This window comes from Penicillium pulvis (assembly GCF_028828015.1).
Source record: "Penicillium pulvis strain IBT 33274 chromosome Unknown scaffold_8_segment0_segment0, whole genome shotgun sequence".
NCBI classification, from domain to species: domain Eukaryota; kingdom Fungi; phylum Ascomycota; class Eurotiomycetes; order Eurotiales; family Aspergillaceae; genus Penicillium; species Penicillium pulvis.
In genome coordinates this window covers 190,973-218,130 of record NW_026643080.1, presented here as the reverse complement: position 1 = coordinate 218,130, position 27,158 = coordinate 190,973, and the positions used below count along the sequence as shown (strand labels likewise).

The 27,158-nt window shown below is 48.3% G+C and overlaps 11 protein-coding genes across 11 annotated transcripts; 5 read left to right on the top strand and 6 right to left on the bottom strand.

Moving 5' to 3' along the window:
• Window positions 1-82: 82 nt before the first annotated feature.
• On the top strand, window positions 83-1,638 carry N7503_009476 (CaiB/BaiF CoA transferase family protein; the record flags this gene model as incomplete). Its single annotated transcript, XM_057069022.1, has 6 exons — window positions 83-229; window positions 280-351; window positions 400-575; window positions 626-723; window positions 772-1,446; window positions 1,496-1,638. The coding sequence occupies 6 exons, from the start codon at window positions 83-85 to the stop codon at window positions 1,636-1,638; spliced, it is 1,311 nt and encodes a 436-aa protein (XP_056915633.1).
• A 104-nt stretch (window positions 1,639-1,742) lies between these two features.
• N7503_009475 (putative general amidase) lies at window positions 1,743-3,674 on the bottom strand (the record flags this gene model as incomplete). The annotated part of the gene is made up of 6 exons (XM_057069021.1): window positions 1,743-1,858; window positions 1,934-2,018; window positions 2,066-2,920; window positions 2,983-3,135; window positions 3,189-3,311; window positions 3,384-3,674. 6 exons carry the CDS (start codon window positions 3,672-3,674, stop codon window positions 1,743-1,745), a joined length of 1,623 nt encoding a protein of 540 aa, XP_056915632.1.
• Window positions 3,675-5,556: 1,882 nt separating this feature from the next.
• N7503_009474 (uncharacterized protein) lies at window positions 5,557-6,947 on the top strand (the record flags this gene model as incomplete). The annotated part of the gene is made up of 2 exons (XM_057069020.1): window positions 5,557-6,271; window positions 6,331-6,947. The coding sequence occupies 2 exons, from the start codon at window positions 5,557-5,559 to the stop codon at window positions 6,945-6,947; spliced, it is 1,332 nt and encodes a 443-aa protein (XP_056915631.1).
• A 4,009-nt stretch (window positions 6,948-10,956) lies between these two features.
• On the bottom strand, window positions 10,957-12,815 carry N7503_009473 (Zn(II)2Cys6 transcription factor; the record flags this gene model as incomplete). The annotated part of the gene is made up of 6 exons (XM_057069019.1): window positions 10,957-11,111; window positions 11,177-11,276; window positions 11,327-11,436; window positions 11,495-12,188; window positions 12,244-12,530; window positions 12,584-12,815. The coding sequence occupies 6 exons, from the start codon at window positions 12,813-12,815 to the stop codon at window positions 10,957-10,959; spliced, it is 1,578 nt and encodes a 525-aa protein (XP_056915630.1).
• A 714-nt stretch (window positions 12,816-13,529) lies between these two features.
• N7503_009472 (uncharacterized protein) lies at window positions 13,530-14,608 on the top strand (the record flags this gene model as incomplete). The annotated part of the gene is made up of 3 exons (XM_057069018.1): window positions 13,530-13,599; window positions 13,658-14,030; window positions 14,089-14,608. 3 exons carry the CDS (start codon window positions 13,530-13,532, stop codon window positions 14,606-14,608), a joined length of 963 nt encoding a protein of 320 aa, XP_056915629.1.
• Window positions 14,609-14,934: 326 nt separating this feature from the next.
• Window positions 14,935-15,298, bottom strand: N7503_009471 (CAZyme family AA3; the record flags this gene model as incomplete). The annotated part of the gene is made up of 2 exons (XM_057069017.1): window positions 14,935-14,958; window positions 14,993-15,298. The coding sequence occupies 2 exons, from the start codon at window positions 15,296-15,298 to the stop codon at window positions 14,935-14,937; spliced, it is 330 nt and encodes a 109-aa protein (XP_056915628.1).
• Window positions 15,299-15,598: 300 nt separating this feature from the next.
• Window positions 15,599-17,734, bottom strand: N7503_009470 (S53 family peptidase; the record flags this gene model as incomplete). The annotated part of the gene is made up of 5 exons (XM_057069016.1): window positions 15,599-16,715; window positions 16,768-16,888; window positions 16,938-17,155; window positions 17,208-17,471; window positions 17,526-17,734. 5 exons carry the CDS (start codon window positions 17,732-17,734, stop codon window positions 15,599-15,601), a joined length of 1,929 nt encoding a protein of 642 aa, XP_056915627.1.
• A 42-nt stretch (window positions 17,735-17,776) lies between these two features.
• On the top strand, window positions 17,777-18,120 carry N7503_009469 (uncharacterized protein; the record flags this gene model as incomplete). The annotated part of the gene is made up of 2 exons (XM_057069015.1): window positions 17,777-17,987; window positions 18,050-18,120. The coding sequence occupies 2 exons, from the start codon at window positions 17,777-17,779 to the stop codon at window positions 18,118-18,120; spliced, it is 282 nt and encodes a 93-aa protein (XP_056915626.1).
• Window positions 18,121-19,717: 1,597 nt separating this feature from the next.
• fos-1 (sensor histidine kinase/response regulator Fos-1/TcsA) lies at window positions 19,718-21,808 on the bottom strand (the record flags this gene model as incomplete). The annotated part of the gene is made up of 1 exon (XM_057069014.1): window positions 19,718-21,808. The coding sequence occupies one exon, from the start codon at window positions 21,806-21,808 to the stop codon at window positions 19,718-19,720; it is 2,091 nt and encodes a 696-aa protein (XP_056915625.1).
• Window positions 21,809-22,522: 714 nt separating this feature from the next.
• N7503_009467 (FAD-dependent oxidoreductase) lies at window positions 22,523-23,694 on the bottom strand (the record flags this gene model as incomplete). The annotated part of the gene is made up of 3 exons (XM_057069013.1): window positions 22,523-22,808; window positions 22,859-23,256; window positions 23,308-23,694. 3 exons carry the CDS (start codon window positions 23,692-23,694, stop codon window positions 22,523-22,525), a joined length of 1,071 nt encoding a protein of 356 aa, XP_056915624.1.
• Window positions 23,695-24,271: 577 nt separating this feature from the next.
• Window positions 24,272-27,059, top strand: optF (uncharacterized protein). The gene is made up of 6 exons (XM_057069012.1): window positions 24,272-24,383; window positions 24,612-24,797; window positions 24,864-26,191; window positions 26,244-26,458; window positions 26,527-26,796; window positions 26,851-27,059. Exons 1-6 carry the CDS (start codon window positions 24,345-24,347, stop codon window positions 27,048-27,050), a joined length of 2,238 nt encoding a protein of 745 aa, XP_056915623.1. The 5' UTR covers window positions 24,272-24,344; the 3' UTR covers window positions 27,051-27,059.
• The last annotated feature ends 99 nt before the right edge of the window (window positions 27,060-27,158 follow it).

The window sequence follows — 27,158 nt, the reverse complement described above, 5'->3', positions numbered from 1 at the left end:
GTAGATTAATATTGTTTCTATCTAATTATTTTCTTTTCAACTGCTCCTATCTGATAACAAACTTGAAACTTGAACTTGCATGATGATTGGTCAGACCAGCGTTGGTTTGAAACGACTACCTTCAAAGACGTTTGGTTTTTGTAGACACGAAATACGCAGAAGCCATACTATTGAGACTCCCAGCCCTTTACACGGTATCAAGATCTTAGATCTGACCCGAGTATTAGCGGTAAGTAATCCTGGAGGCTTTACAGATTGAATTCTTCTTACTGGATTCAGGGCCCCTTCTGCACGCAGATTCTTGCAGATTATGGCGCCGATGTCTTGAAGATTGAAAATCCTAGAGGTGGAGTAAGTATGAGCCAGCTTTTGGAAGTTGCTCATTTCTGACTTTTGAAGGATGACACTCGGCTGTGGCGTACAGAAGCAGAAAAGAAAATATGGAAATCAGATCAAAATGATATTTCGGCTTATTTTTGTACCATCAATCGGAATAAGCGGTCCATTACTTTGAACCTGAAGCAAGAAGAAGGACGAGATATCCTGCTACGACTCGTTAAGAGCGCAGATGTTGTGTGAGTAACTTCAAATATGACGTTAATCGAGCAAATGTTGACAAATTCAGTGTGGACAACTTTATACCGGGAAAGATGGAGGAGCTTGGAATCGGATATAAGACACTTTCTGGCATCAACCCGTCAATCATTCACGCCAGCGTTTCTGGTAAGTCAGCCAAGATCTTGATGAGGAAATGCTAATGCGACCCTCCAGGTTACGGTGCAAATGGCCCATACGCTCATCGTGCAGGCTATGACGCTATTGCAGCAGCCGAGGCGGGCTTGCTCCATATTACAGGCGAGAGAGATGGTCCCCCGATACGACCTGGTCTGGGCCTCACAGATATGAGTACTGGACTATTTCTGCATGGAGCCATTCTTGCGGCTCTATTCTCCCGCCAGAAAACTGGAAGGGGTCAAAAGATCGATGCGTCACTATTCGAAAGCCAGGTTGCGCTATTATCGAATGTCGCGATGTCATGGCTCAATGCAGGGGAAATTGCTCATCGGTGGGGAACTGCGCATCCCAGTATAGTACCTTACCAGGCATTCAAGACCAAGGATTCCTATCTGGTACTTGGAGCGACCAACAACCGACAGTTTCAGTTGCTCTGCAAATTGATTGACCGATTGGACTTGGCGAAAGACCCTTGTTTTGCAGATAACAGTGCTCGTGTGAAAAATCGGAAGAAAATGGGCGAAATTCTCGACAAAATCTTGTTGAGCAAGTCCACCGATGAATGGATGGCTACGTTAGAAGGGAGTGGAATGCCATATGGTCCGATAAACTCCATCGACCGTGTTTTCTCCCATCCTCAAACAGCGGCAAGGCATATGGTGCAGAGTCTACCTTTCAAGCCTGCTGTCTGTGGAGAACTAAAAGTTCTTGGTTAGTCCGAGTTGTTCCTAACCTGAATCAATACTGATGGTCGATTCAGGTAACCCCGTTAAGTTTAGTGAAACTACTCCTTCCATCCGCCTAGCACCACCTCGCTTAGGCGAACATACGGAGAAAACACTCGAAGAACTGGGATTCTCGAAAGGAGAGGTGGAAAAAATGATGCAAAAGGGCATCTTGTGAATTTAAAAGCACTAAGTATGTCTTGCTAATGACCAGAAATAGTACTTTTCGGTCGAAGTAATACTGCAATCTTGATACTAGTCTACCAAAATTGAATGCTCGACTCAGGCCTCAAGAACACTTGCGATTGTCTGGGTAGCCTGCACGAGTTCCTCCTCGCGCATGTGTTTCCCAACAACTTGGATACAGCAAGGAGCACCTTCAAACAACTCGGGTGAGACTGGGACTGCGTTAGTACCAAGTAGAGAAAAAAAAGAAAGAAAAAAAAAACATAAATCTTTGATATAAAACTCACAAGGTGGCTTATACTGGACTTCTCGAGCAAAAGCTGCATCGGCCGTCTGATCTGCTTTGCCAAATGGGATGATCGTAGCGGGATACTAAATGGTATCAGTAAGGTCCATATCTTTCAAGGGTGCCTACTCACATCCAGCACGTTCAGCAAAGCTGTATACAGAGGGAAACCATAAAGATCGTGAGGTTGAGCAGTTCCTGCATTACCTGGCATTATAATTGCGTCGACATTTGCCTTGGAAATCAAAGCGCGATATTGCTCTTTGAGACTACTTCGCTCTGCATGCAAGTCATAGAGGCCGTCCAGAGTCAAAGGTGCGTACTCATATGGCATGTATTCATGAGGGAGAGATGTCGAGGCCAGTGCCGGTATCGTCGGCTCCCCACTTTTGGCAATATTCTGAAACGCGGTTTTGGCAGGATCCATGGCGAACATACGGAACCCCAGTACGCAAGCATCTCGAATGGAGGGAACTGACAAAGGAACAATTTCATGTCCCGCTTGGCGTAAACGCTCAGCCGCTTGGGTCAAAGTCCGAAGAACAGGCGGGTGAAGAGGGAAATCGGGATCCTCTTCAATCAAGCCGAGACGAAGCGTCGATTTGGGTGCCACAGTACGCCAGGGTGCGAAGATCGCGGTCGAGTCGACCTCCCAAGTGTCTTCGTTAGTCACGACCCGCATAAGCAGCTCTAAATCCCGAGCTGAGGTCGCCAATGGACCAGCACAGGCTCGGATTCCTGGTAGACCGCCTCGCCCACTTCCTGTCTGTCCAGCATATGGAATGCGATCGGCAGAAGGCTTCAGTGCGAACGTACCGTTGCAAATAGCGGGGATTCGGATTGAGCCAGCGATGTCAGTGCCGATTCCCAGTACTGAGCCTCGCATTGCAATCAAAGCGCCTTCTCCGCCAGAGGAACCACCGGCTGTCAAGTTCAGGCGATGGGGATTAAGAGTCCGACCGAAGACGTAGTTGTGGGAGTCGGCAGCCTTGCATACTTCAAGTCAGATAAAATTCATAGAGGTATGGATTTCCTCGGCCATAGACCTACCATCATAGTTTGCGGGATATTTGTTTTCACGTACATAATAGCTCCGAGCCTTGTCAGGATTTGGACAGTAGGCGAGCTGTACTTCAAAGGCCCATTTTCAATAAATGCTGTGAACCCGATCGTCGAAGGAACACCTTCGACATTAAAACAGTCCTAACGGATATATTAGCTAGGCAATCACGCACTTCGGGTGGGAGCTCTATCACCTTCAAGCTGATTGGCAAACCATGCAGCGGTCCAATTGGCTTGCCAGTGCTCTGCAGATGCTGATCCAGCTCCTTGGCACGCTGAAGAGCTCGATCAAAAAACGTCTCAGTGAGACAGTACGTCTAGAGAAAATGATCAGCCATTGAGCGTAGTCAGTATCACGGAGTCATTTCTCCTAGCCACCGTAGACATACCACCTGCTGCGCAATCGCTGCGCGAATACAGAAAGCCTCGGTGACCTCGTAAGACGAGAGATTCTGGTTGTGAATTTGCTCCAAGAGAGCAGTGGCATCATATTTCTCGGTGATCTCTATCTGCTTCGGAGACAGGATACCACAGCGACGTGGTATGTCGAGCACATTGGTATCAGCCGTCTCTGAGATGTTGACGGTATACTCACAAGGGAGACGCCAAGCATTTGGAATATTAGCAGCTGCCTCGGCTTGCTTTTGCTGAACCAGTATTTGCCAAGATTCAAGAGTCATGTTTATCGATGTCCCGGTATGGAAGATTGAAGAGAAGAGGTTGTGACTTCTGGATTCATGGCGGGCGAGGGGTTATTTATGCCGGAAAGTTGCCGAAAGGCGGTTTTAATTGCGAATATTAGTCATAAGGACTTTGGAAAAAGCAAGTGCAAACTACATCATTTGATATGCCCGGTTGATGCATTCTGCTGTGTAAGGGAGCTCTATTCGCACGGCATGTTGACCAATCACAGACATTAGCGCGGCTGGCTTGTTATCTCCACATCCCCACTTTCTCCTCTACGCCTGGCTATCATGTACCGATTTTGCCTTCAGTCATTAGAACACGGCACTAGATTGGACTTTTCGGTGTCAAAGTTTCAAGTGCTTTGTCCGAATGCACAGTCTTGAACTCTGACTCGGCTCAGCCGGCACTTGTTTCGGCACTGGTATTGATTCTTTCCCGTGCATCGGTAGATGATATTTTTGTTGATCCATATGGTCTCCGCATTAAATCCTCGTATACTGATTTCAAACCTATCCCGCGGTAGAAGTACGTTTTCCCGGCTTTCGCTATATGATATTAATACTCTTGCAGTCTATAAAGCCGGGGCATCATATAGCCTAGGAGATCTAAAGCCTTCAATTCGCAGATGGCTCTTCAAGCCCTTTCCTCAGAATAAGATGATAAACCTCTTATACTTAAATGTAGTGAGAATATGCGATCCTCGAAGCCGAACTGATTATTATCAGCGGTGCTGATCACCGATTGAGGATAGCCGAATTAATAAAAGTATCAGAGACCATACCAGTATTCAATGCCTTGTGTGTATGTATTACCTAGCATTTACCCCAGATAATTGGTGTAATGGAACTGCCAAGATTGGTCCAGGGAGGATCCGCATATTGAGTCTCAATATAGAAAGTCCCGTATTTTCCGCATACTAAACACACGAGCCATCTCCCGTGGTATTTGGCTTCGGGCCCAGCAACAGTAAAAAGGTCAAGTAATAGCATAACTTTATCTCGGCCTTGATACTTTGTACTGCGCTCCTCCATGTGTTTTCACTTCTTTAGCTCAATGATGGCGATCCTGCGTACTATGACAGGATAAAGACTATGGTCGTAAACGACAGCTATAAAATCGCGTGTAGACCCGCCAATCCAGTGCATCTTGATCATTTCCCCTACTTTTCCAAAATCCATCTTGATGCTCTTTAATTCTAGACATGGCTGTGCGGTACTTCAAGCGGCTTCACGTTTGTTGGAAATGACTCCTGGTAGTATGACCTGTCGTTCATTCTAGCCTACACTGTCCTGTATATGCTGTTGAAAGTCCTAAAACATCATGCTCGATGTGCTCAGTGCAATTCGGTACAACTGCGACCAAGGGAATGAAAAAAGCGCAAAGTAGTTTACTGTTGACTTGATGAATCTCGACGGAAATGGAAAGTGGTCTGTAACAATTCATAATTGGCCCCCCAAATGGGGCGCAGTTCGTTGAGTGGGGATCTAATCTGGATTTTTAAGAATGTCTCAAACCGCAAGCCCTCGGGTGGGGCGGTGGATAAGCTTCCAGGCTAAAAAAAGGGTCTTGTAGACATGTAAAGGCAAAATACTTTCTCAAGAACTGTTGAGAAGAACAATTTGGCACTTTTGTAGACTATGAGATGATAGAATTCTTGGTGTTCTGCACTTGGACCCGACGGCAGTTAGTGACCTGTCTACCCAAGCAGGAGGTGATTTTATCGCACGTTGTCTTACTATGTGGAGTCAGTAAGCATTTAGATCGTACGTAGAAAGAAATGATCGGCGTGCTAGGGCATTGCTGAGTCTGCTCGACTATCCCTCTCTTTTTAAAGGCTAGATGATAGATGTGCAAAATGTATCTCTATGAACCAAAATGTCCACTGGAAGATGGCGAATCTGGCGATTACCCGTGATATTCCAGCTACAGAGTGGAACAGTTCGAATCTTCCTTCTTTTCATTCCATTATATGCGCTACTTACTTTATACGCCCGAAGTCGATCAGCTCATGACCCTGGATCGGTCTTCTTCGATCCGTGGACTGGATATGATGCATCTTATTCCGCGATCCGAATCGAGGAGGGCGATATCTACATTGAAGCCACGGATAACACGACAATTTCTGGCTTCCAGAAAGCGTCAGAGCCCCAGCTATGTGTCGGAATTGCCACTGTTGCACGGGAAGGAATCCGGTACTTGCGAAGTACAGTCGGTACCCTTTTGGACGGTTTGAGTGACGAAGAAAGAAGAAACATATACTTGATAGTTTTCATTGCTCATTCAGACCCATCGAAACACCCTGCATATGATGAGCGGTGGCTCTCTGAGTTACCAGATCAGGTCTTGCTCTATGATGAAGATGAAGTGGACATCGACCATATTCGGGCGCTTGAGAAAAGTCCGAAAAAGGTCGGGCGGCAAAAGGCTCTTTTGGATTACCAATATCTTTTGACGGCTTGCAATAAGATTGCGACACCGTATATTCTGATGCTTGAAGATGATGTCGTCGCTCAGGATGGGTGGTATCATCGCACCCAAGAGGCCGTTGCCAGCGCGGAAAGACAAACGAAGCAGTTAGAAGCACCGAGTTGTGAGCTTCAAACTTTGACAACAACACATTACCAGAAACTGATAAAATTCTCTCATAAGGGCTCTACCTACGCTTATTTTATTCGGAAGAATTCCTTGGCTGGAATTCAGAAGAATGGCCAATCTACCTCTTTTACTCCATCCTCACCGTTCTCCTCGTTATCTTCTCGGCCCTCAGTGCGCGACAGTATAAACCAAGTCTTCGCGCCCACCTCTCAAACAATACCATCCTTCTCCTCGCATTTATTTGTACGCCGTTTTTGATCGGTCTTTTCTTCGCCGCTGGACGTGCAACAATGCTTCCAATACCACAGGGCGTTCACCAGATGCCCAACTTTGGCTGCTGTTCACAGGCTTTTGTTTTCCCGCGGTCTCGTATACCTGACCTCATAGATCTTTATCAATCCAAAGATGAAGGCTATGTGGACTCAATCACGGAGGAGTACGCAAATCTGAATCAGGAGGTTCGTTGGGCTATAACGCCGAGCGTTATGCAACATGTGGGAAGACAGAGTTCCAAGGCTCAGAAGGGAAGTTCGGCGAGGCCGTCTCGATACAAGACCAAGGGCGAGATGAAGGGTGCGGAGCGATTGTGGAATTTCGCTTTTGAGAGCAATGATGCGCATAAATTACGGGTTGAGCATGATAAGGCAAAGGAAGAGCTAGAAGTCCAGTGATGTGCAATCCATGGAATACGGAGATGTGACAATAAGATAGAGCGAAATCTTTCCAATGAAACTCAGTAGACCAGCTATCGTTGTTGAAATATTCACAAACCACAGTGTACATAGTAGATTCCCTGCCTAGCCAAGCAAACAAAATAAAGACTTCGTCGGGCCTACTTAAAGTGTCCAAACGATTGATAGTGAGTCCAGGTGCCTACAATCACATCTGAAATCAAACATGCGACACATCTAGCCGGATGGCATTCCAGCTGCCATGTTGGCGTACTTGGAGCCGTTGTAGCTGAGTTGATTCTGGCTCTGATCAAGAGCGCTTACCCCACCAAATTCAGTGACCACCTGAGAATAAATCAGTAAAGGAAGTACCAAAAGGAAAAGAAACCTTGAAGCATACCGTAGTGATGAGGCTATCTGTGCCGTTCTTGTCAGCGCTGCTCTCCCACCACATGCCACCTCCCAGGCCCTTGGTTTTGATGTACTGGGCCTTCAACTGAGCGATCGCGGGAGTATCATAGCTGATTAGCGTAAGGGCAGAGGAATCATAGCTATAGCTCGCAATTGGCTGGTCGAGTTCGTAAACTGTCGCACCCGTCTGGGGTAACGCCTTGTAATCCCACACTCCGTTTTCCCAACTACCACTGCCAACTCCACTGAAGCTTTGACCAAGCCCATTTGTGTTTGTAAATGAGCGCCCATACAGTGGCATACCCATGACGATTTTGTTTGCAGCTACTCCGTTCGCAGTATAGTAGGTGATAGCCTGGTCCGTGTTGAATGGTGTGCTTGATGGATTGGCGGTGGAGGCGTAGACGTTTGCATCATCACCAGAAACTGTATCCCAGCTTCCTGCGTAGTCATATGCCATTAGATTCCAGAAGTCAAGGTACTGGTCCATCTGAGCAAGCAGAAGCTCCCCATAGTTGGACGGGCCTGTTCTTGTTAGATCAAATGGGGTTCCCGTAGATACCATGGAGATCTGACTAACCAGCTGGAGATGCAACAGTCAATAGCAGATGGTGATCTGGGGCATATGTCGTACTGTAAGTATCCAATGCCTGAGCTTAATTAGCTTAAGTGACCACCATCTCATACATGAAGAGGTCATACCGAACGCACGACTTGAAGCAAAGATACCATGTTGGCAGCTTGGCTTGCATTGGCAGGATACTTCAAAGAATGTCAGCATGATGGATGGCTTTCAAGCAGACACTCTCGATGGTTCTTACCTCCCAATCAATATCCAAGCCATCGAACCCGAGATCCTGTACCAGCTGTACAGCAGATGAGGCGAAGAGGGCTCTTCCAGCCTCGGTAGCAAGTGGTCCCGCAAAGTTGGTGGAGTAAGTCCAGCCACCAATCGACAGAAGCACCTTCAGCTTTCTGTTCGCCTTCTTCAGCAGGTAGAGCTGCTTGACACAGCCATAAACATTTGTACCAACGTCATTCCAAGAATCGGTGGAGTAGTGTTTGTCAGTATCGGCGTACGTGTCCGACAGATAGACCTCTCCAGTGTCCGCGCGGACATTAGCAAAGGCGTAAAGGACATGGGTAAGCTTATCAGCAGGGAGGCTCTGAGGCTGATAGTCTCGACCATAGATGGCCTGATTTGGTACATCAGTGGATTAGTGCGATATATTGAATATAAGAGACATGAAGAATACTTACCCAGTTGACGTAGTAAGCCACGGAGCGGTATCCAGTAATACTATCATCTCGAGCTTCAATTATTTTTTCTAGTGAGGGAATGACCGCAGCAGTTGCAAGCCATGCCAGGCCTAGGGTAGAGAAAAGGGCAAGTTTCATTGTGAAAGGATGCTGTTGAGGGTTTGTTGGAAAATGTAGAAGTTGTCGTTCCAGCAACAGAAGACAAAGATTTAGAAGGGATTCACTAGATCATTTATAGTTTGTAAAAGTCGGTCGCCTGCCTTCGGATATCCAGATTCACTTCAAGAAATTGGAGCAAACAAGGCGTTTGAAAGCTTCCTCAATATTCCGCACCTCCGAACGACACCCTGCAGGGTGACTGTACAGAGAAAGGTCCTTCATAATTTCCGTGTCCATTCCACTCCGCCGGGGGTGTGATCGATGATAGCCGTCGAGCCTCGAGATAGAGAAAAATGGCGCACATGGGCCGTGTAAAAAGAGAGTTCTTCCATCACGGGAGTTTCAGCAGCGAACTATGGAGCGCCACATTACCGATCAGGTACAAAGCTATTTGACTAATTTCCACCCATTAAGGAAATAGAAGCCCAGGTTCTGCCACCACGAGCGTGGTTTCTGGAATGTGTAACAGTGCATGAACAACGTGCTGGGCTGACATGCCGATCCTTTGTGTCGGTTCGAACATATCTGTGGTTGAAATTATTGCCGTCCAATCGGCCCTAGAATTCCAGGAATGTCGGAGATGGGTGATGTTGTCATCTGCGATTTCAGGTATATGCCTCAATCGAGTCCGATGCCTCGGAGATAGAGGTCCTTTAGCTCTGAAAATTAAAAAACTCTTGGGATGGTGTTCGTGTGTTGCATCAATCCCGATGAATTAATTAGCCTTGACCTGCAATGGTACCCAGATTAGTGGATGTAACTAGGACCACGGTAGTATCGTAGATTGAAGAGTTCAGATTAAGAAATTAGCATCGGGAGGCCATCAGCCACCTGGGGGGATGGGGTAGGTTGAAGCGGACGAATCGAACGAAAAAGGGTCCTTGGCTTGGCGGCAGCTGTAGGAACCATCACCTATCACCCAATCAATCCCTCACTGGTCGCCCAATCAAAAAAGCCCGCGATGTAACACTTCAATATGGCCATGCGACAGGGCCATGTGCCATGCCACCCAAGACGGGAAAGAAACCAGATCCTGCATGTTTATCAGAGCTCGCATGATCAGGGTTGAGGCAGACGACAAGGCAAAGAGGATCTCTCCACCAAAGGGACATGCCGAGCTGATACGCATCACAAGCTTCTGCTACCGCTCACCTCCGCATGTCCTTATCTTTGCCGATTCTTCCCAAAATTGTCGATGGATAGTGTTAATGAAGGTAATTTGACTTCTGCCGATCGGGAAATTGGGGGTCAAATGTTTAGGGTGGGCGATGATGGATGCCCTTTTGACCGCCAATTTAGGAAATTGCTCTTCCAAGAAAAGAAATATATCCACGCGGACGGTTAGACCTTGACTTGCAAAGCCCAGAAAGTGGTGGAAAAATCAACGATTGCATTTGCCGTAAATTTGATGTTACTCAGCATGAGTCGGCAGGCCTGAAAGGCGAGTCATAATGTGATGTCTTCTGCGTTTCTCTAAATCTTCAACATCAAGGTTCTCTCGACTGGGCATACTGTACAGTACACATAAAAACATTATGCAGCCAGTTGTGGGTTATATAACATACGATGGTCAAGTCATCACGTGAAATGGGCTTGTGGTTTAGTGGTATAATACTCCCTTAGCATGGGAGTGGTCCGGGGTTCGATTCCCCGCGAGTCCAACTTTTTTTTGATTCATTCTTATATCTGCTTTTGACCATATGGCACATGTCAGTATCTATATCTTTGTATTCTTCCGGACCCAGGGTCATACCATTTTGAACATTTCCAAAACCCCATCGCGGAGATATTGGCGAGCTTTTTCATTCTACCGGCTGAAATTCGGAACATAATATATGCATGCCTAGTGCGTAGAGAGCCTGTAAATATCTGGAGCGGAAATCATGATCATTACCTGGATGATGGTGATTAAGACATTGACAACGATAGTGATCATTGGAAAAGCGCAACGAATTATATTTTTGAAGATTCATACCCGTATCCCCTCGTGCAGGCGCCAATCCTGATCAGGCATACTCAATCTCTATTCACTAATACGTGCAATCAATCCAAGGTTCTCGGGATTGTCTACTAAGTCGACGGTGTAGGGATTATAGGATTTATAACGACACTAGGAGTCGAGCACGAGAGGGTGAAGTAAAGTCATCAAAGTACAATCAGTCTACTGACAAAGAACCCGTCAGCGATTGAGTTGATCTACCTTAGCTAATTCAGTCCACTGGTGCTCAAGTAGATTCTTGATCCACGCCGTTCGCCAACCTAATACTTCTTCAACCCGACTTAAAAATCGCAATGATCCCTGTTGCTCAGCTGGATGGTGGAGGCAGTAGCCGACTGCGTGTTTTGAAATATGTAAACATTAGTATATGTATGACATGCAGATTGGGGCGAAAACGAACAACGATGCAGAAGGTGACAGGCCATGAAGTACCCATTTTCGACGCTCTCATTTGACCATGATAATCCCACTACGGTCAGTATATGGGTGGCGATTGTTCGCTATAATTCTGTTCGTTAGCCATGAACAGTCAAGGGGGTATTGGCCCTACCTCTGCTACGCGTCGGCTCCGAGCGAGCTCATAGTCACTCATCTGCTGTGAATGGGGATCCGACAAAGTTATAAAGATTCTTGCGGTGTGAAAGTATTGCATTCCAACAACTAAGAAACGATCAGTATCTCATATCCTACTCTAGAATTTGGGGATAAGGATACGGACCCGCAGGACCTGACATCATCCATATTTCAGGAAACGGTCGGTCGGCAGCAGTGTCTGGAGGTTGGTATCGAAGCGGCTGCCAAGTTGGGGGCTTTGAGCGATTCCACTCCTCCACGGAATTGGAAATGCGATGCCACATAGGTTCATCGACTGGCAGCCTAGGCACATCGCGACAGAGTTGGATTATATGGGCGCAATGAAAAACGATCATGTTGGCAACGGCGGCGTCGTCGTTTCGTTGAAACATGGCGGAGCACTCATAATTGTGCAGGTTCAGCTGCAGGGGCTGATGCTGCACGATAGATGCGTAAATGGCCTGTCGCAAGAACTGCCAACTCACAGCTTCTGCTAGTCCACCGGAAGATGCCGAGCGAGACATAAGATTAATCAAACGATTTGATCCGAGAAGATGGAACTTCTCATCGGTATTATTTTCAAGCTCCTCACAGATCCGCAGGATAACCACCGTGATCAAAAGGCTCTCGTCATAGGTGTGCTCGGGCTTGTCCAGCGCTGGTATCAGTAATTCGAGACATTGCCCGAGATAGGAGGAGGCCTCCCAGTCGCTATTCCCGGTCATTATGGCATCATGTCGAGCGGCCAGTGCAAGGACCGCTTTCAACACCATGGGAACTTGCAGGGCACGTTGGGGCACTAGCGTACTAAAGTGGGATTGAGGATCACAAATGTCCGCCTGGTTGAACTGATTAGGTCAGATGTTTGCGCATATAGAAATTTTCGGGCCTCACCCAGGGGGCAATCTTTTGAATGAAGCACCGCATAAGAGACGCTTCTCGGAGCGACAAGGCAGACCCTTGACCTTGCGGACATGGCTTTGGGCTAGCACTAGCCAAATGCTGCTGCCCTCTACCTTCCTCCTGCGACAGAGGCTGCATGGCTGGTCGCGGTTCCGCCATCATATCATTGTTTGCATACAAAACTTCTTGTGCTGACCAAGACGGGGTCATAGGTTTTTCTCTGGGTGTCTCGTCATCCTTGTTGTCATTGGATTCATCAGCCTCTAGGATGAACGTCACTATCACAAATGACTTAGTTTCTGCTGCAGCGATCGACTCCACCAAGGCCTACCGGGTTTTGACACATCCACCCATACCTGCTCATTATCCCAAATCAGGTCGAATCGAGCTGCCGAGCCTTGACTTTTCTGGTAGACATGGTGCACGGCCTTGAATTGGAAACGCGGGTCCAGTTGACAGTCACGACCGAGACGAGTACAGGGGGCACAAGCCGATGCTCCCGAGGGAATAACGCAGCGGATATGGCGATGGCGACACCGTCCACAGCCTTTGCCCACTCTCATGAAGGTGGCATGGAGAGAGAGAGACTTGAGGGGATGTTGATCCCCAGATGTTTCACACTCCATTTCCCCGCATGCTGACTCATCAATAGGCCCACGGTTCTCAACTTTCCCACAAAGGGACAACAATACGAATCAATGATTCAATATCGTCATGATCATAATCATGGCATTAGTGATGTCAATCTGCCTATTATTGATTCAGAATTGTTCTACCTAATCTAGGCCTGATCTTGGTGGCTTGTAAGTGGTTGATCCAATCCTGCTGCCTATGCTGCAAAAAATAGAAACAGCTAGCTGCTTTCTGTTCTAGCTAATGCAGTACCAAGATCATACTATCAGAAACATCACACTAGCTGTGCCGGGTCAATTTGGACTGGTTGATTCAACAATGCCCCACGGCAACAAAAGAAAGCCAAGGCTCAACCAAGTAACCAAGTCCGACTTGGAGTGGGTCTCCGAGATGGCGTTGATCTTTTTGGTTGGATAATCGCCTTCTCTTTCACTGCATCAACTCCACCAATCCGCACAGCGCCGGCCACCCGAGTGCAGTGGGCCGACATGGAGATTTAGTGCCAATGCAAAAATCTTGGAAAAAGTCGGCTGCGCCCCGATGAACCCTGAGTCGATTTTATATCTGCGACGGAGCGTCCCGCGTCTTAACTCAACATTATAACAGAGAGCAAAGTAAAGAAGCGGGTATAGAGAAACGCGTCAATGCTTCTTCTACCATCCCTCTTGCTACTAGCCACATCGTGGCAGGTAGTCAGTGCAGATTCCGATTCCTGTAAAGTCACAGAAGCGTCCCCAAAGCTCACGAGAGATCATCGCTGACTATTCACTAGGCTCAAGTAGTGCGACCATCTCCAGCCAAAGTGACGCCGATACATACGCCAACTGTGACCAGATCGATGGCAGCGTCACCATTTCTTCGTCAGCTAGCGGCTCCATTATTTTGAACAATGTCACCGAGATCAAGGGATCCTTCACGGCAGAAGGAGCATCGGGTCTCACTACTCTAGCCGCACCGGATCTCGAGACAATCAAAGGAGCTTTGACTGTGGACAGCATGAGCTCGCTGAGCAACCTCTCGATGAATTCCCTATCTGAGGTATCCTCAGGTATCACAATCATAGCAAACCCAAAACTCAAGCATCTGGAATTTGAAGACTTGGAGGAGGTTGATGGACAACTCAAATTGACAGGGTCTTTTAGCTCGTGAGTGTCGATGGAAATTGGGACTGAGACAGAACTCACAGGACTAATGACGTTATAGAGTGTCGCTGCCATCGCTTGACCAGGTGAAAGGGCAGACAACTATCCGAGGTGGCAGCTCCATGTCCTGCACAGCATTAAACAATTTACAATCCGAGGATGTATATGATGGCGGATACTCCTGCTCGACCAGCAGCGGATCTTCCCTGAGCACGGGTGCCAAGGCCGGAATCGCGGTCGGCGTCATTATCGGGGTCCTGCTCATCCTCTTCCTCATGTGGTGGGTCTTTCGGCAACGTCGAGTCCGTCAAAAACGCCGACGGACTTCCCAAACACCTAGCTCGATATCTCCACCTGTATTGAAGGACGAGAAGCAATCTACTCCACAATACCAACCCATCCCATCAAGCGACTTGTCACCTAAAGTTCCTCGCAAGCCTCTGGGACCGGCACCAGCATTGCTGGACGGTCGCTCGATCTACGAAGCAGCGTACCCTGCGAGTCCGATCCCAGTGTACCATGAGTTGGACGCCGGACCAGTCTTCAGCACACATCAACGGCCGATTAATTCCGAAAGCTAAGTAGAATACTTGGACGCGATTTTCGGTTGTCGTGCAATTTCACGCCCCATCGTCACCAATTCTCGCTTTTATGACCTCATGTCTTTCTTCCCTTTCTACTGCGCTTATATACCCAGTCGCGTTTTGGAATATAATGACCAAAGAGAACTTAATACTTGTACATGAACCCTGCACTCACAGTGTATTTCATTTGAATATAGATTGATGTCCTTATTCATGAAAAAAGTATCGATAACAGATGTCACTGACCATTGCTCGCATGTATGGCTAACATACAATCAACTCATTCACGCCGCAATATTCTCCAGCAACATATCTGCAAGAATCTAGCCTTCGGACATTCCCACGCCCTGGATAGAAGCAAGAAAACCTGCAAACAACTACCGGTGGGTGCTTTGGTGAAAGAAAATGGAATACACTGGCGTTCACAATCCGCAAGCCAGTGACACTGTACACACTCGCCTGGCTATCAAGTACAGCCAATGAATCACCAGAAGATCCCATATTGCAAGTAGTAGCAGGATTGAAGATTCCTATGACATTGTTCTTAATGAACTCAAAAATGTCCTCACCAGACTTCACAGCGGTGCCGGGATTATATTCTTCGCCGATGACAATCGACTTCATAGCATCACTCTGATAGACCTGACGCCACCTGTTGACCAGATCCAGTGGCAATCCAGTCAGCATAGATGATTGGCAAGTCTGATGTTTTGGCGGACCGGATGATTAAGTTTCCGCATATTGGGCGAGATCAACACAGCGATGGTTGATCCGTAGTCCTCACTGTTCCTGGGCATTATGAGCCAATCTACTTCAGGAAATTGTTCACTCTGACACCTCCGTTCTTGATATATGGACCAGTCTAATCATGACAAAGACGTGGTCATTGGATGGATTAAGAAGTACTATATACAGCTCACATTGGAGCAGTCTCATGTTCATATCCTAGTATCAATTTGGCATCCCCAAGGTCTACAACCAAACATTTCACTGATCCATGAACACCTTCAACAGCGCCGGGTAGTTAGGAGAACCTAGTCCCGTCACGGGATCCCAGCCCTCGGCAGCATAGAAGCCAGCAGTACCGCACCCAGAGTTATTACCCGTGGTGACATCGAAAAAGGCACCCGGGTTGGCATAGAGAGTGGGATTCACGAATCCGACAGTGGACTTTCCTGCAGCCAATCTCTCCTCATTGATCCGAGTAAGAATCGAGGCGAAGACAGGTGCTGAAGCAGATGTGCCACCAATCGAGGTAGGCAGGCCTTTGTTGTAAATGATAACATTGTCACCTACGGCGGAGACGTCGGGGTACCCACGACCAATTCGGTTGTAGATACCACCATTAGCACCGAAGCTGTTGTTATTAACGCTCTCGTAATATGGGTAATCCGGCTTAGCCTTGGAGAAATAGTCCGTCACAGCCTGAGCCTGCCAGCTAGGTCGCTGGTAGATGTTACTGAAGCCACCACCAGATGGGAAGCGAGTCACTGCAACCTCCCCGTGGTCCTGAATCTTCGCCCCGGGAGGAAGATAGGTCGCTCCAACTGCGGTCATGTAGGGACAAGTCGCTGGGAAGTCAGGAGCGAAGACCTTGCCTGATTCACCTAAGCAGTTGCTTGGTGTAGGGTCGCCATCGCGTCCTGCTACGCCCGAGTCACCAGATGCAACTATGACGGAGACGCCTTGCATGCCGAGCTTCATGATCTCGTTGCACTGGCGTCGTTGGTACAAGATGGGCAAGTCAGCTTCTGACATTCCGTATGAGATTGAGAGGACATTTGGTGGGTCGTAGACGCCGCATTGCAGGGATCCCTTGTAGCCACCTTCTTGGGGATCGGGATAAGAGGGATCCAGTGGGGAGATTTCGTCGCAGTATGAGCCATCAATAGCATCCAGGAATGTGTTGAGGAAACCGGTGAATGTGTAGTTGTCTTCATAGACCATGTCGTCTGACTGGAAGAGAATGGAGTTCTGCGGCCAGATGAGTGGGTAAGAGATTTGGAAGTCAAGGTCGGATTCAGCGCCTGCGTTCAGCAACGAGGTTGGTGCCTTGGCTCCGTCGACTGCTTTCAATATTGGATGAGTCCCACTTGGGATATCACTGAGATGACTCCATTAGCATCGGGACTCAAATTTTGAAATATTGGACACACCTGGCCAGAGTGGCGAAGAACAGGTTCAGATCCTCCTGAGCGTAGACATCACCAACACCTTCGAAGATACCTAATTCATTTCCCTTTGTAGCTGTTGTTCCGGCGGTGATGTTGTACATTTCTGCCTTTGTCAGTAATTCATAAGGACAATGCCGGCTTGGATGTCGTACCCTTGATACACTGAGGCGTGACAGCAAGATCGCAGAATTGCAAGACATTGTTCAGGATCTCCTCGATCGGCATTAGGATAGGTTCCAGGATTGGCAGCAGGCCGTTCGAACGCCTTTGAATCTTGTTACTGGCTTTCCCAACGCTTGTCACCTCGCGCAGGGTGATACCGGGAGTGATGTAATCGATATGATCACGCACCGAGTGGGGAACATGATACCTAGACTGAGTTAGCATCCTGTCAGTCCATATGTGTATAGGCTTCATCTTACTCGCGACAAGCCACGTGTGACCGGCCCGTGTCAGCATGAGAGTAAATATAGTACTCGGTGTGTAGCAACTTCTCGAGTTCATCGGTACCAGTATCAAATTGAATCCATTGTTTATTCACAGATTGTGAGATTCGGTCCTTGGCAATGCCGAATGACTCCAGCCATGAACGGACGGAATCGACGCTCTCGTCACTGGGCGCAAACAAATCGTGCACCTCGGGTGCCGACATGTGCTTTCCATAGCGACTTGAGGATGGGTCCGACCTAGCGGGTGGTTGTCAGTTCATTATCATGGCGAATCCAATGTAATACACATACATCTCCATCAAAAGCTCATTTCCATAGTTCAGGTTTGACTGGGTCAATCCGATTCGAACAGGAAGCAAGGTTGACGCATCCAGGCGTCTCTCCTCAGTCCAGGATGTTGGAATGAAGTCCCGTCGCTCATGCACAGCATGGCCATAGGGCGCAGGGACAGCCAAGGCACCGACTGCGGTGGCTCCCAGGAACAGAATGGATGACTTCATAATGTAATTGAGTAGAGTCGACAAGGTCTCACTCTATACACGATGGAGCATATGGGCCTGGACACCCCCGGCTTTATACCGTCCTGCAGGGCCCCGCTAGTCCAAAAGAGCTCCATGCTAGCTCGAATCCTTCCCAACCCGTCTCAGGAGGAACCCAATGACAGTGCTTTGAGTGATCTACAAAGCAGAACTAATGTCGGGATTACTTGCGGTGGAACTACGATCGTCGTGGAGTGTGGGCCTGAAATGGGGGGTTTGTTCCAAAGGAAGCTAATTCGGTGGGTTTGGAGGAGGTTTGAGTAGGAAATAGTTCAGGTAGATCTAGCATCGCTTGGGCCTCGCGAGAGGAGAAGCGGGATGAGTGGTCGCTGATCACTTACGTCTAACCTTTCATCAATTCGTGCAAATTATCATGATGCTTTGAACCTTTCCCATTTCATATATAACATCCAGGTAGTCAATGTCACACCCGATGCCATGTGAGGGTGCATTTGAGTGTTGTATAATGACACCCCTGGCAAGTTAAGATAGCGGGGTTGATTTAGTGGTGTTTCATGAGTTTATAATCACCTTCACCCCACAGTATTCTGCCACATTTTCCGCCAACCAAAATGTCACATTCTATAGCTGGCAAAGCTTAGTGCGTAGTAATTAAAACACGTCACGTTAGGGGGAACATTATCATTGACGTACCATAGATGCAGGCGATCTATATACACAAGGAAATTGCGTGTTGAAGGTATTTTGCTTGTCGAGTCTGCGTGTTGCGAAGTCGTAAACGGTCAGGATAGGTGGGTTCAAACTTATCGAACACTACTGCAGATCATCTGGCGATATCACCCACTGCGTGATTGTCCACGCGACCTTGCAGCATCGATGCCATTGCCAATAGACATAGTTAAACAGTCCAAATTACAATATTCTACAGCTCATTGCAGTGGCAGTTAACCTCGGGAGCCAACAATGCCATGTGAAGCATGAAAATGATAAATAGTGCGCTAAAAGAAGCCTCGGAAGATCCGTGGAAAACAAAAACCAGAGAAGTCAATATACTGGCTTTCTAACTCCACTTGGTAGGCGAAGTGGGGTTCTACTATGTCCTAATAGGAATGCGACAATGAGTTCCTTATCTTAGGGTTCAGGTGCCGTTCAATTTGGCCAATAAGCATCTTTCAATGACGATCCTGATATCCCCCTGAGTAACCTTCCCCGCACCAACACGAAAAACATCAGGAGAAAGACTGAAGATTAACAATTCTTGAAGGTCACCGGGGGTTGTTACTGTATTTGGCGGAAGAGAAAGTTGGGGAATTTCTACGATCATTCCACGCAAACCTTTGGAATAACATGATGTCATATCTCTATTTCCTGGAGTAAAAATCGAATCTAGACACGGTTCCATAAGACTAGCTTCTAGTTTTCTTCCAGTGGGAATTGAATTCCCATGCCATAGTAAGGCTAAAATGACCAGGCAATCATATTATAGGTCCAGATACAGGGCGAGGTTGAATGGACTTTCCAAAAAGAGTCCGGGCAATACAAAGGAATGCACTGGAAGTGCACAATCCCGATGACAGCCGTCATGGAAAGCAATGCCCGCATTGCTGTGAATATGCCGTAGACACCTTCCGTAACAAGTATTAAACTCTTGTCAGGTGGAGGAATGAGACCAGAAGGTGCCCAGGTGGTTTCGATCATGCATTAGTCGCATGCATGTCAATGGAGTTAGGGAGCTCGGACCAACAGCTAAGAGGGTTCAAGGGAGGAAAAGTTGGGTGGAAAACCTGGCATGCTTGCAACAAATTTTTGCAACGTAAACTTGTAAAAATAATTGCAGTGACGATGCTTGCTCAAGTTGGCTCCAATAAATGAGTTCTGAGCGCCAGGGGCGTTGAGCTTGGGGTCAGTGGGATCGGCACCAGGGGCCTCAATCACACGTGTTTTATAAATCTGACATTTCGACGCCAGCTTAGGTGAACCAGGTTAAGATCCACACCATTTCCAGAGCATGTCCACCAACTGTTGCCTATGAAGCGGCTTTGCAAGGTAATCATTCATGCCCTTTGAGAGATACGTTTCAGCGTCCCCCTTGAGAGCATTCCCCGTGAGTGCAATAATCGGAACATCAATCATCATTTGGCGAATCTGCTCCGTAGCTACCAAGCCATCCATAACAGGCATATTGATGTCCATCAGAATGACGTTATAAGCGAGGGGCTTTTGCTTCACCTTGCGGACAGCCTCAGCGCCATCCCAAGCTGCATCCACACGTTCGAAGCCCAGCGTGGATAACAATTTGAGCATGATAGTTTGATTGACCTTGTTGTCTTCCACAAGTAGAATTTGCTTCTGCGGTGCGATAGTTCGGAGTTGTTCGGTCGGATCATATACGAATGGCTTCACCGTCGACGTCAAGCCTCTCAGCTTAGGAATCGGCGAATCGATGTGGCCCATCTTTGCAGATATCCAAAACACACTGCCAGGGCCATTCGGATTTGGGTGAAAGCCGATCGCGCCGTTCATGAGCTCAGCTAGGCTTTTAGAAATAGACAATCCTAGCCCAGTTCCTTGGTATCGCTTGACAGCCGAGTCTGCAAATCGAGTGAAGGGGGTGAAAAGAGTGTTTGTCGCATCCTCTGGAATACCAATTCCAGAATCCACCACTTGAACCGAGATCTTGTAGAATCGAGGATCGACTGGATCTTTTGCGTAAGATGCATTAATTTGAATATAGCCCTTTTCGGTGAATTTGACGGCATTGCCGACTAAGTTTTGAAGAATCTGGCGGAAACGCAGCGGGTCTCCTTGCATACTTTGGGGAAAGTCGGAAGGAATTGAGACCTTCAATGTGACGCCGGATTTCACCGATGGCTCGCAATTCCGGGCCACTGCATTGACCACACTGGGGACATCCAGAGTATCGGTGACAAGAGAGAAGGATCCAGCGGATAGCTTCGAATAATCCAGGACATCATTTATGACTTGCAGAAGCAAGCCGGTTGAGTCCTCCAAAATAGTCGCAAACTCCATCTGATCTTCGGCCAACGGAGTCCTCATGAGCATAGTCAAGGCCAAAAACATGCCATTCATCGGAGTACGCAGCTCATGTGACATGTTTGCCAAGAAATCGGTCTTCATCTTGGATGACTCCTCAAATGCATCAATTAGACGCGCTTCGGCAGCTTTGCGCTCCGTCAGGTCTCGTGTCACCTTCACGAATCCAATATGTCGGCCGAATTGATAGATGGGGGTGATCATAACGTTGGCCCAGAAACGTCCTCCATCTTTCCGGTAACGCCAGCCTTCGTCTTCCACCTTGCCCTCGCGCAGACATACCTCCAGTTCCCGTGCGGGCTTGTCGGCTTGACGGTCATCTAGTCCGTAGAACATGGAAAAGTGCTTTCCAATCGCTTCCTGGGTAGTGTAGCCTTTGAGGATGGAGGCTCCAGCATTCCACGTGGCAATATGACCCCGCGTGTCCAGCATGAAAATTGCATAATCCTTCACAGTGTCGATTAAGGTTTTGTAGGTCTCATTCAGGTAAGTCTGTTCTCTCATTTTGGTTGCGCGTTGCTCCCGTTTCTGACCCTGTTGTGCCTCCAGGAGCACGTTGATTAATAACTCATGGTCAAAAATCGGCGTGACTCTCAACGAGTAATCAAAGTCGCTGTCCGGAACACAAACATGATCGATCACTTTGGCTTCTTTTGTCGCGATCGCGGCGCCCAAAGCACCACTCATAGATGCCATATCAGGTACCGGGACCTCTGCCGGTGCCATTTCGTAGATGCTTGTTCCTATCAAATGTGCTCGGGTATGCTTGAACCGGGTCTGGTGGCTTTCTGAAGTCCCCACCACCCGAAAAGAACCATCTAAAATCACCGTCGGGGTCGGAGTGTATCGGAAAATCTGCGCCCAGCGGTCGTCATTGTCCGTTTTCTTTAGGTTGCTTTGAGAATCATTGCTCTGCATGTTATTTAAATCGCGCTCGGCGGGCGGGGTTATAACCATCGCGTAGTTGACGGGCCGGCGATCGTCAAGGTTCAGGTGGAGCATCTGCTGGTCCAAAACCATCGTGGCTTTTCAACTTCCCTGCCGCCGGGGCAGGAGAAAGTCAACGAGGTGAAGGATTCATTCACTTGAAGCACCTGGGTGCAACAATGAAGAAAGCCGAGAAAGGAGTGAAGAACTCGTGGGGACAGATGAAGTGGAAGGATGAAGGATCAGAAATGATCAGAAAGATTAGAAAGATCAGAAAGATCAGAAAGTCAAGGATGTCAAGAAAGTCAGTAGCGTGAACAGGTTGAAAACCTGGAAGAGTCGTCGAAACAAGCGGCGAAGCCAGCCGACGGCGATTCTTCTACTGGACGGCAAATTTCGCCGGCGGGGGAAGCAGAGCCGCTAACCCGGTTTCAGGGTGCGACGCGATTCATGTACACTCCACGTACGTAGGTGTCGCACACGGTGGCAAATTCTAGAACACGAAACATGAGTCGTTGGCAAATCAAAATGAAAATTTCATTCAGGGTCTTTCCATGCCGGTCGATCTTGGTTCCAGGATCTTCATGTAGGGTGATCATCAACACCCTGGAAATGACGTTCTCTCCACCTTCAGGGCTGGATCACGAGATCCATGGATTCACTGCTAACGAAGAAAAAAAAGCCTTGGAAACATTAGTAGAGACTTCTAAAAAGATAAGAAATCCGTAATTAAATGGCCAAAATTTTTTTAAATAATTTAAATAAAAAAAGAAATCTCAAGTTTATGGAGACTGAACCACGTGAGGCCTACACAATCACATTCTCACGCTCGACGTTTTCAACCATCTTTCCCACCGCATCTGCAATGCCATACGAGAAGGCGTATCCCCCACCACCAAAGCCATAGGCTGAAATCACGTTTCGATCGCCGTGTTTTTCCGAGTCAAGACGAAATCCACCTCGCCGGGAGGGTCGAATTCCAATAATATGGCTAATATCCTCATCTGCCGGTTGTTCCGGCACAACGTCGGGAGCGAGCCGATGTGCACGTGTGATCTCATCTCGCGCGATATCGAGATCCACTTCTGGAGACCTTGAACTTAGTCAGTGAATGATGGATAAGCACAGGGGCAGAACTCCTACAGGTTATCTTGTTGCTTCACGCCTCCCAGGACGACTCCGTGCGATAAAGGTCGTGGAATGACATAGGTATATTCCTGACCATTGCGGAAGTACATGGTACTGCATTTGTCCGTTCGAAGAAACACGGTCTGTCCTCTTTCAGGGAAGCAGCGATCATCCAGAACATCCGTGAGGGTCAGACTGCCGAGCCCGCTGGCATTGATGAAGATCCTCGATTCTGGGAACATGTCGTACAGCTCCTGGAGGGACTGGACTCGCTGGCGAACAAAAGCTCCTCCCAATTCCGTGACTTGCTTGCCAAGATATGGCATATGTCGTGTGGGGTCCGTGACCAGAGTCTCATAGGACCAAGCGCAATAGAAATTGTCCGGGAATTCATCGCGGCTCATCTCCCGAAACTACGCATACTAGTCAGTGGAGGATGAGCAGAAATTGACAAGAATTAGTACCTTAGCGGTGACAGTTCTTCCCCAGATCGCCGAATCAGGAGCCGGTTTTTGTTCCAAATATTCCCGTGCTTTGACAATACTGACACCAGATTCCGGGTTCTGAGCCATTTTGAGCAAGACTCGATGGGTCACTGCTTGAAGATAACGCTGCTCGGGGTTGATCCCACCAGCAGCGTGCCAGGCGGCGCCCGCCCACGCAGATGCATAGGTAATATCTTGATCTCCGGGCAGATATTCGGCCACCACTACCACGGGGAAGCCACTTTGGAGTAGTTGGCGGGCGGTTGCACATCCGATAATGCCTGCACCTAAAACGACAATAGGTCGCTGTGCAAAAGGCATTTGCATCGCATCGTTATCGTACTGCTCCATGAGAAGCGGAGACATGCTGAGGAGTGATTGATAGTGGACGTAGATTGGCCTAGTTATATACGGAACACACGCGCTAGATCAGATGAAGATACACATCAAGGCGTAGACATTCCGAGGGCTTTTGAGTTCATCAAGTGAACAGCGAATCTGCCCCGAATTAACTCTCCTCATATTCCAAATTTTTCTCATGGAGGGGGCCGTTGGAATCCCGTTTTCCAAGGCGCTCCGAGCCGAAGAGTGGAGTGGATGCAGTAGTAATGGCGGGTCATTCCGACAAGCTCTGGAATGTTTAATTGTCGTCAATAAGATTGTTTAGGTGGAAAAGAAGTGGTCTCGTATAGGAAAATAAGGTTATTACTGTTTCTTCGTATCAATATCGCATCTGGGTTCGTTTATATAATTGTTTTGCTAAGCTATAGTGGGCCAATGACGCCGTGACTCAGAGGTCTCCAATTTCTCAATTTTCCCTTTTATCATCCCTGTCCGATCGGGAGGCGCATCCTTCCGATCACTTCCCAAATTCAAATTCGTGCAGCCTATAGCACGGCCCTTTCTATCTTCCAGCTCGTTTGCTCACTTTCGCGACTAGTTCCTGATTGGCTTCTGGACCTCCCATCCTGATTCTTGATTGGGGCCGCTTCGGCCGGAGCTTCCCGGGTCCCAAGATGGAGGGGGAGAAATGTCGGCGACATTCGTGGTCCCAGGTGGGTTATAATGGATTCCCTTGCATATTGAATTTCTCCTATGGATCGTCCTTCCCCACTAGGATCGAGACCTGCCAATGCCGGGGCGCGCCTCGTGGTCATTTGGCCCCGTCTCCACGAGCTTTGGTTTCAGGCGCCTCTAGTGGCCCGGACCGTACCTGCCACCTGCATCTCTAGGGGTCGATCTATATGCCAGGAGATGTTATAATTAACAAGATGTGCTACTAGGGCTCCCCTGCGGACGCTGAAGATGAAATATCCATCCTACGCGATCGCGATGCCGAGAAAATCCTCCCGTATGATGCCGATGATTCACCCTTCCCTGAGGTGCGGGCAGTCATCCAGCCGACGGATGACCTGTCCCTGCCGGTGAATACAGTTCGAATGTGGACGATCGGTATACTTTTCACTATTGTGAGCCACTAGCATTGATGAAATCAGACCTACTCCTCCACAGAATGTGTTGCTAACTAGATACAGGTGGGAAGCGGGTTGAACCAGTTCTTCAGCTTGCGGCAGCCGAGCGTTACAATCAGCGCGCTGGTAGCCCAATTACTGGCGTTCCCATTGGGATGTGCCTGGGCTAAATGGATGCCACTCGGGGTGCTGAATCCCGACCGCCAGTTCAACATTAAGGAGCATGGTCTGATCACCATCATGGCCAATGTCTCCATTGGCTCTGCCCAGGCGACGCAGGTCATTGAAGCAATGGTCAAGTTTTATGACATGCCGTCTAATGGGGGCTTTGAGGTGCTGCTGTGCATCACCACGCAACTTTTTGGGTTTGGCCTTGCGGGCATGGCAACCCTTTGGCTCGTCACGCCGGCTTCGATGCTGTGGCCGCAAGTGCTATCCAATGCCGCACTTCTCACGACTCTCCATTCCAGAGAGAACAAGATTGCGGACGGGTGGCGCATCACAAGATTAAGATTTTTTCTCTTCGTCTTCATTGGTGGAGCCATCTGGTACTTTGCGCCTGGTTATTTATTTACCGGCCTTAGTACCTTCAGTTTCATCTGCTGGATAGTGCCGTCTAATGTGGTAATCAACCAGTTATTTGGTCAAACGACAGGCCTGGGCATGTCTATTCTGACGTTCGACTGGGCACAGATAGTCTATGCCAACCAAAGCCCTCTCCTGGTGCCTTTCTGGGCGGGGCTGAATGTAATGGGGTCTTTTGCCCTCTTCTTTTGGCTGATCTGCCCGATCCTCTACTACACCAACACATGGTACTCCGCCTATTTGCCTCTACTCAACTCAAACACCTTTGACAATACCGCCCAAGACTACCAGACGTCGCGCATTATGGAGAAGGACGGAACGGTGAATCAAACTGCCTACCGGGACTACTCCCCCATGTTTTTGCCAGCTGGGTATGCGATGACATTTGGAGTTGCGTTCGCCAACTTGACTGGGATTTTCTTCCACATTGGACTTTACCATGGCAAGGATCTGTGGAGGCAGTGGAAGGGTATGGGCAAGCGCGATATCCACGCGCGGCTGATGTCTACGTATCGCCCAGTTCCTTGGTGGTGGTTTGCTGCAGTCACAATCCTCATGTTTGTGCTCAGTATTGTGACAAACGAGGTGTGGCATACTGGCTTGCCAGTCTGGGCTGTTTTGGTGGCTTTTTTGCTACCAGTGTTCTACATTATCCCTGTGGGTATCATCAAGGCTTTGACGAACATCAGCAGCAATCAGTTGAATCTGATCACGGAGTTCATTGGAGGCTATGCTTTCCTTGGGCGACCGGTAGCCAACATGGTGTTTAAGTTCTATGGCTACGTTGCCATTCAACAAGGACTCGAGTATGTCCCTCCTACCCCCCAGTTATGTCACAATTCAGTTAACCCATCTTAGATTTGTCGCGGATATGAAACTTGCACATTACCTACATGTTGCCCCACGCATGCTCTTCTTGGCGCAGGGACTTGCCACTTTAGTTGGAGCTATTGTCCAGTGTGGTGTGACCGTGTTCATGATCACCCGCATTGACGGGGTTTGTACATCCGATGCTGAGGGTAACTTCACATGTCCCCATGGACGGGTGACTTACTCTTCCTCTCTCATCTGGGGTAATATCATTCCTCCTATCTCATCTGCCCATCTTACTATACTAGGGTATATGCTGACTATTCATCAGGTGCTGTTGGCCCGGGTCGATTGTTTTCTCCCGGCCAGACGTACAGCAATCTACTCTGGTTCTTCCTCGTGGGCCCGGTCGTGGTAGTCATCACTTATCTCCTTGGCCGCCGCTGGGAAGCTGTGAACTACATATCCTGGCCAGTGGCGTTTGGTGGAATGAGCCTAGTCCCTCCAGCCACAGGTGTCAGTTTCTCCTCGTGGTGGGTTATCAATCTCATATTCAATGGGTTCTTGAAACGCCGCAAACCCGCCTGGTGGTCTAAGTACAGTTCGTTGTCTATCTTTCTCTGCATTTGCGTTGTGTCATGCTGACTGCTTTTAGATTACATCTTGTCTGCCGCGCTTGATTGTGGTGTCGCTGTATCTACCGTGATCATATTTTTCTGCATCACCCTCCCGGCTGGTTCGCTGAGCTGGTGGGGTAACACTGTATACTCTAATACTGCCGATGGTAAAGGTACACCATACAAATCTCTTCCTGACAGAGGCTATTTTGGCCCGCCAAAGGGCTCATGGAGTTGATCATTGGGCGTCTTGACTTTAGAAATGGCGTTTGGGTTGACGTGTTTTGCGTCCATTAGTTTCTGGGCCAATTATCATTCCTCACATGTCTAGAAAGAAATTCAGCGC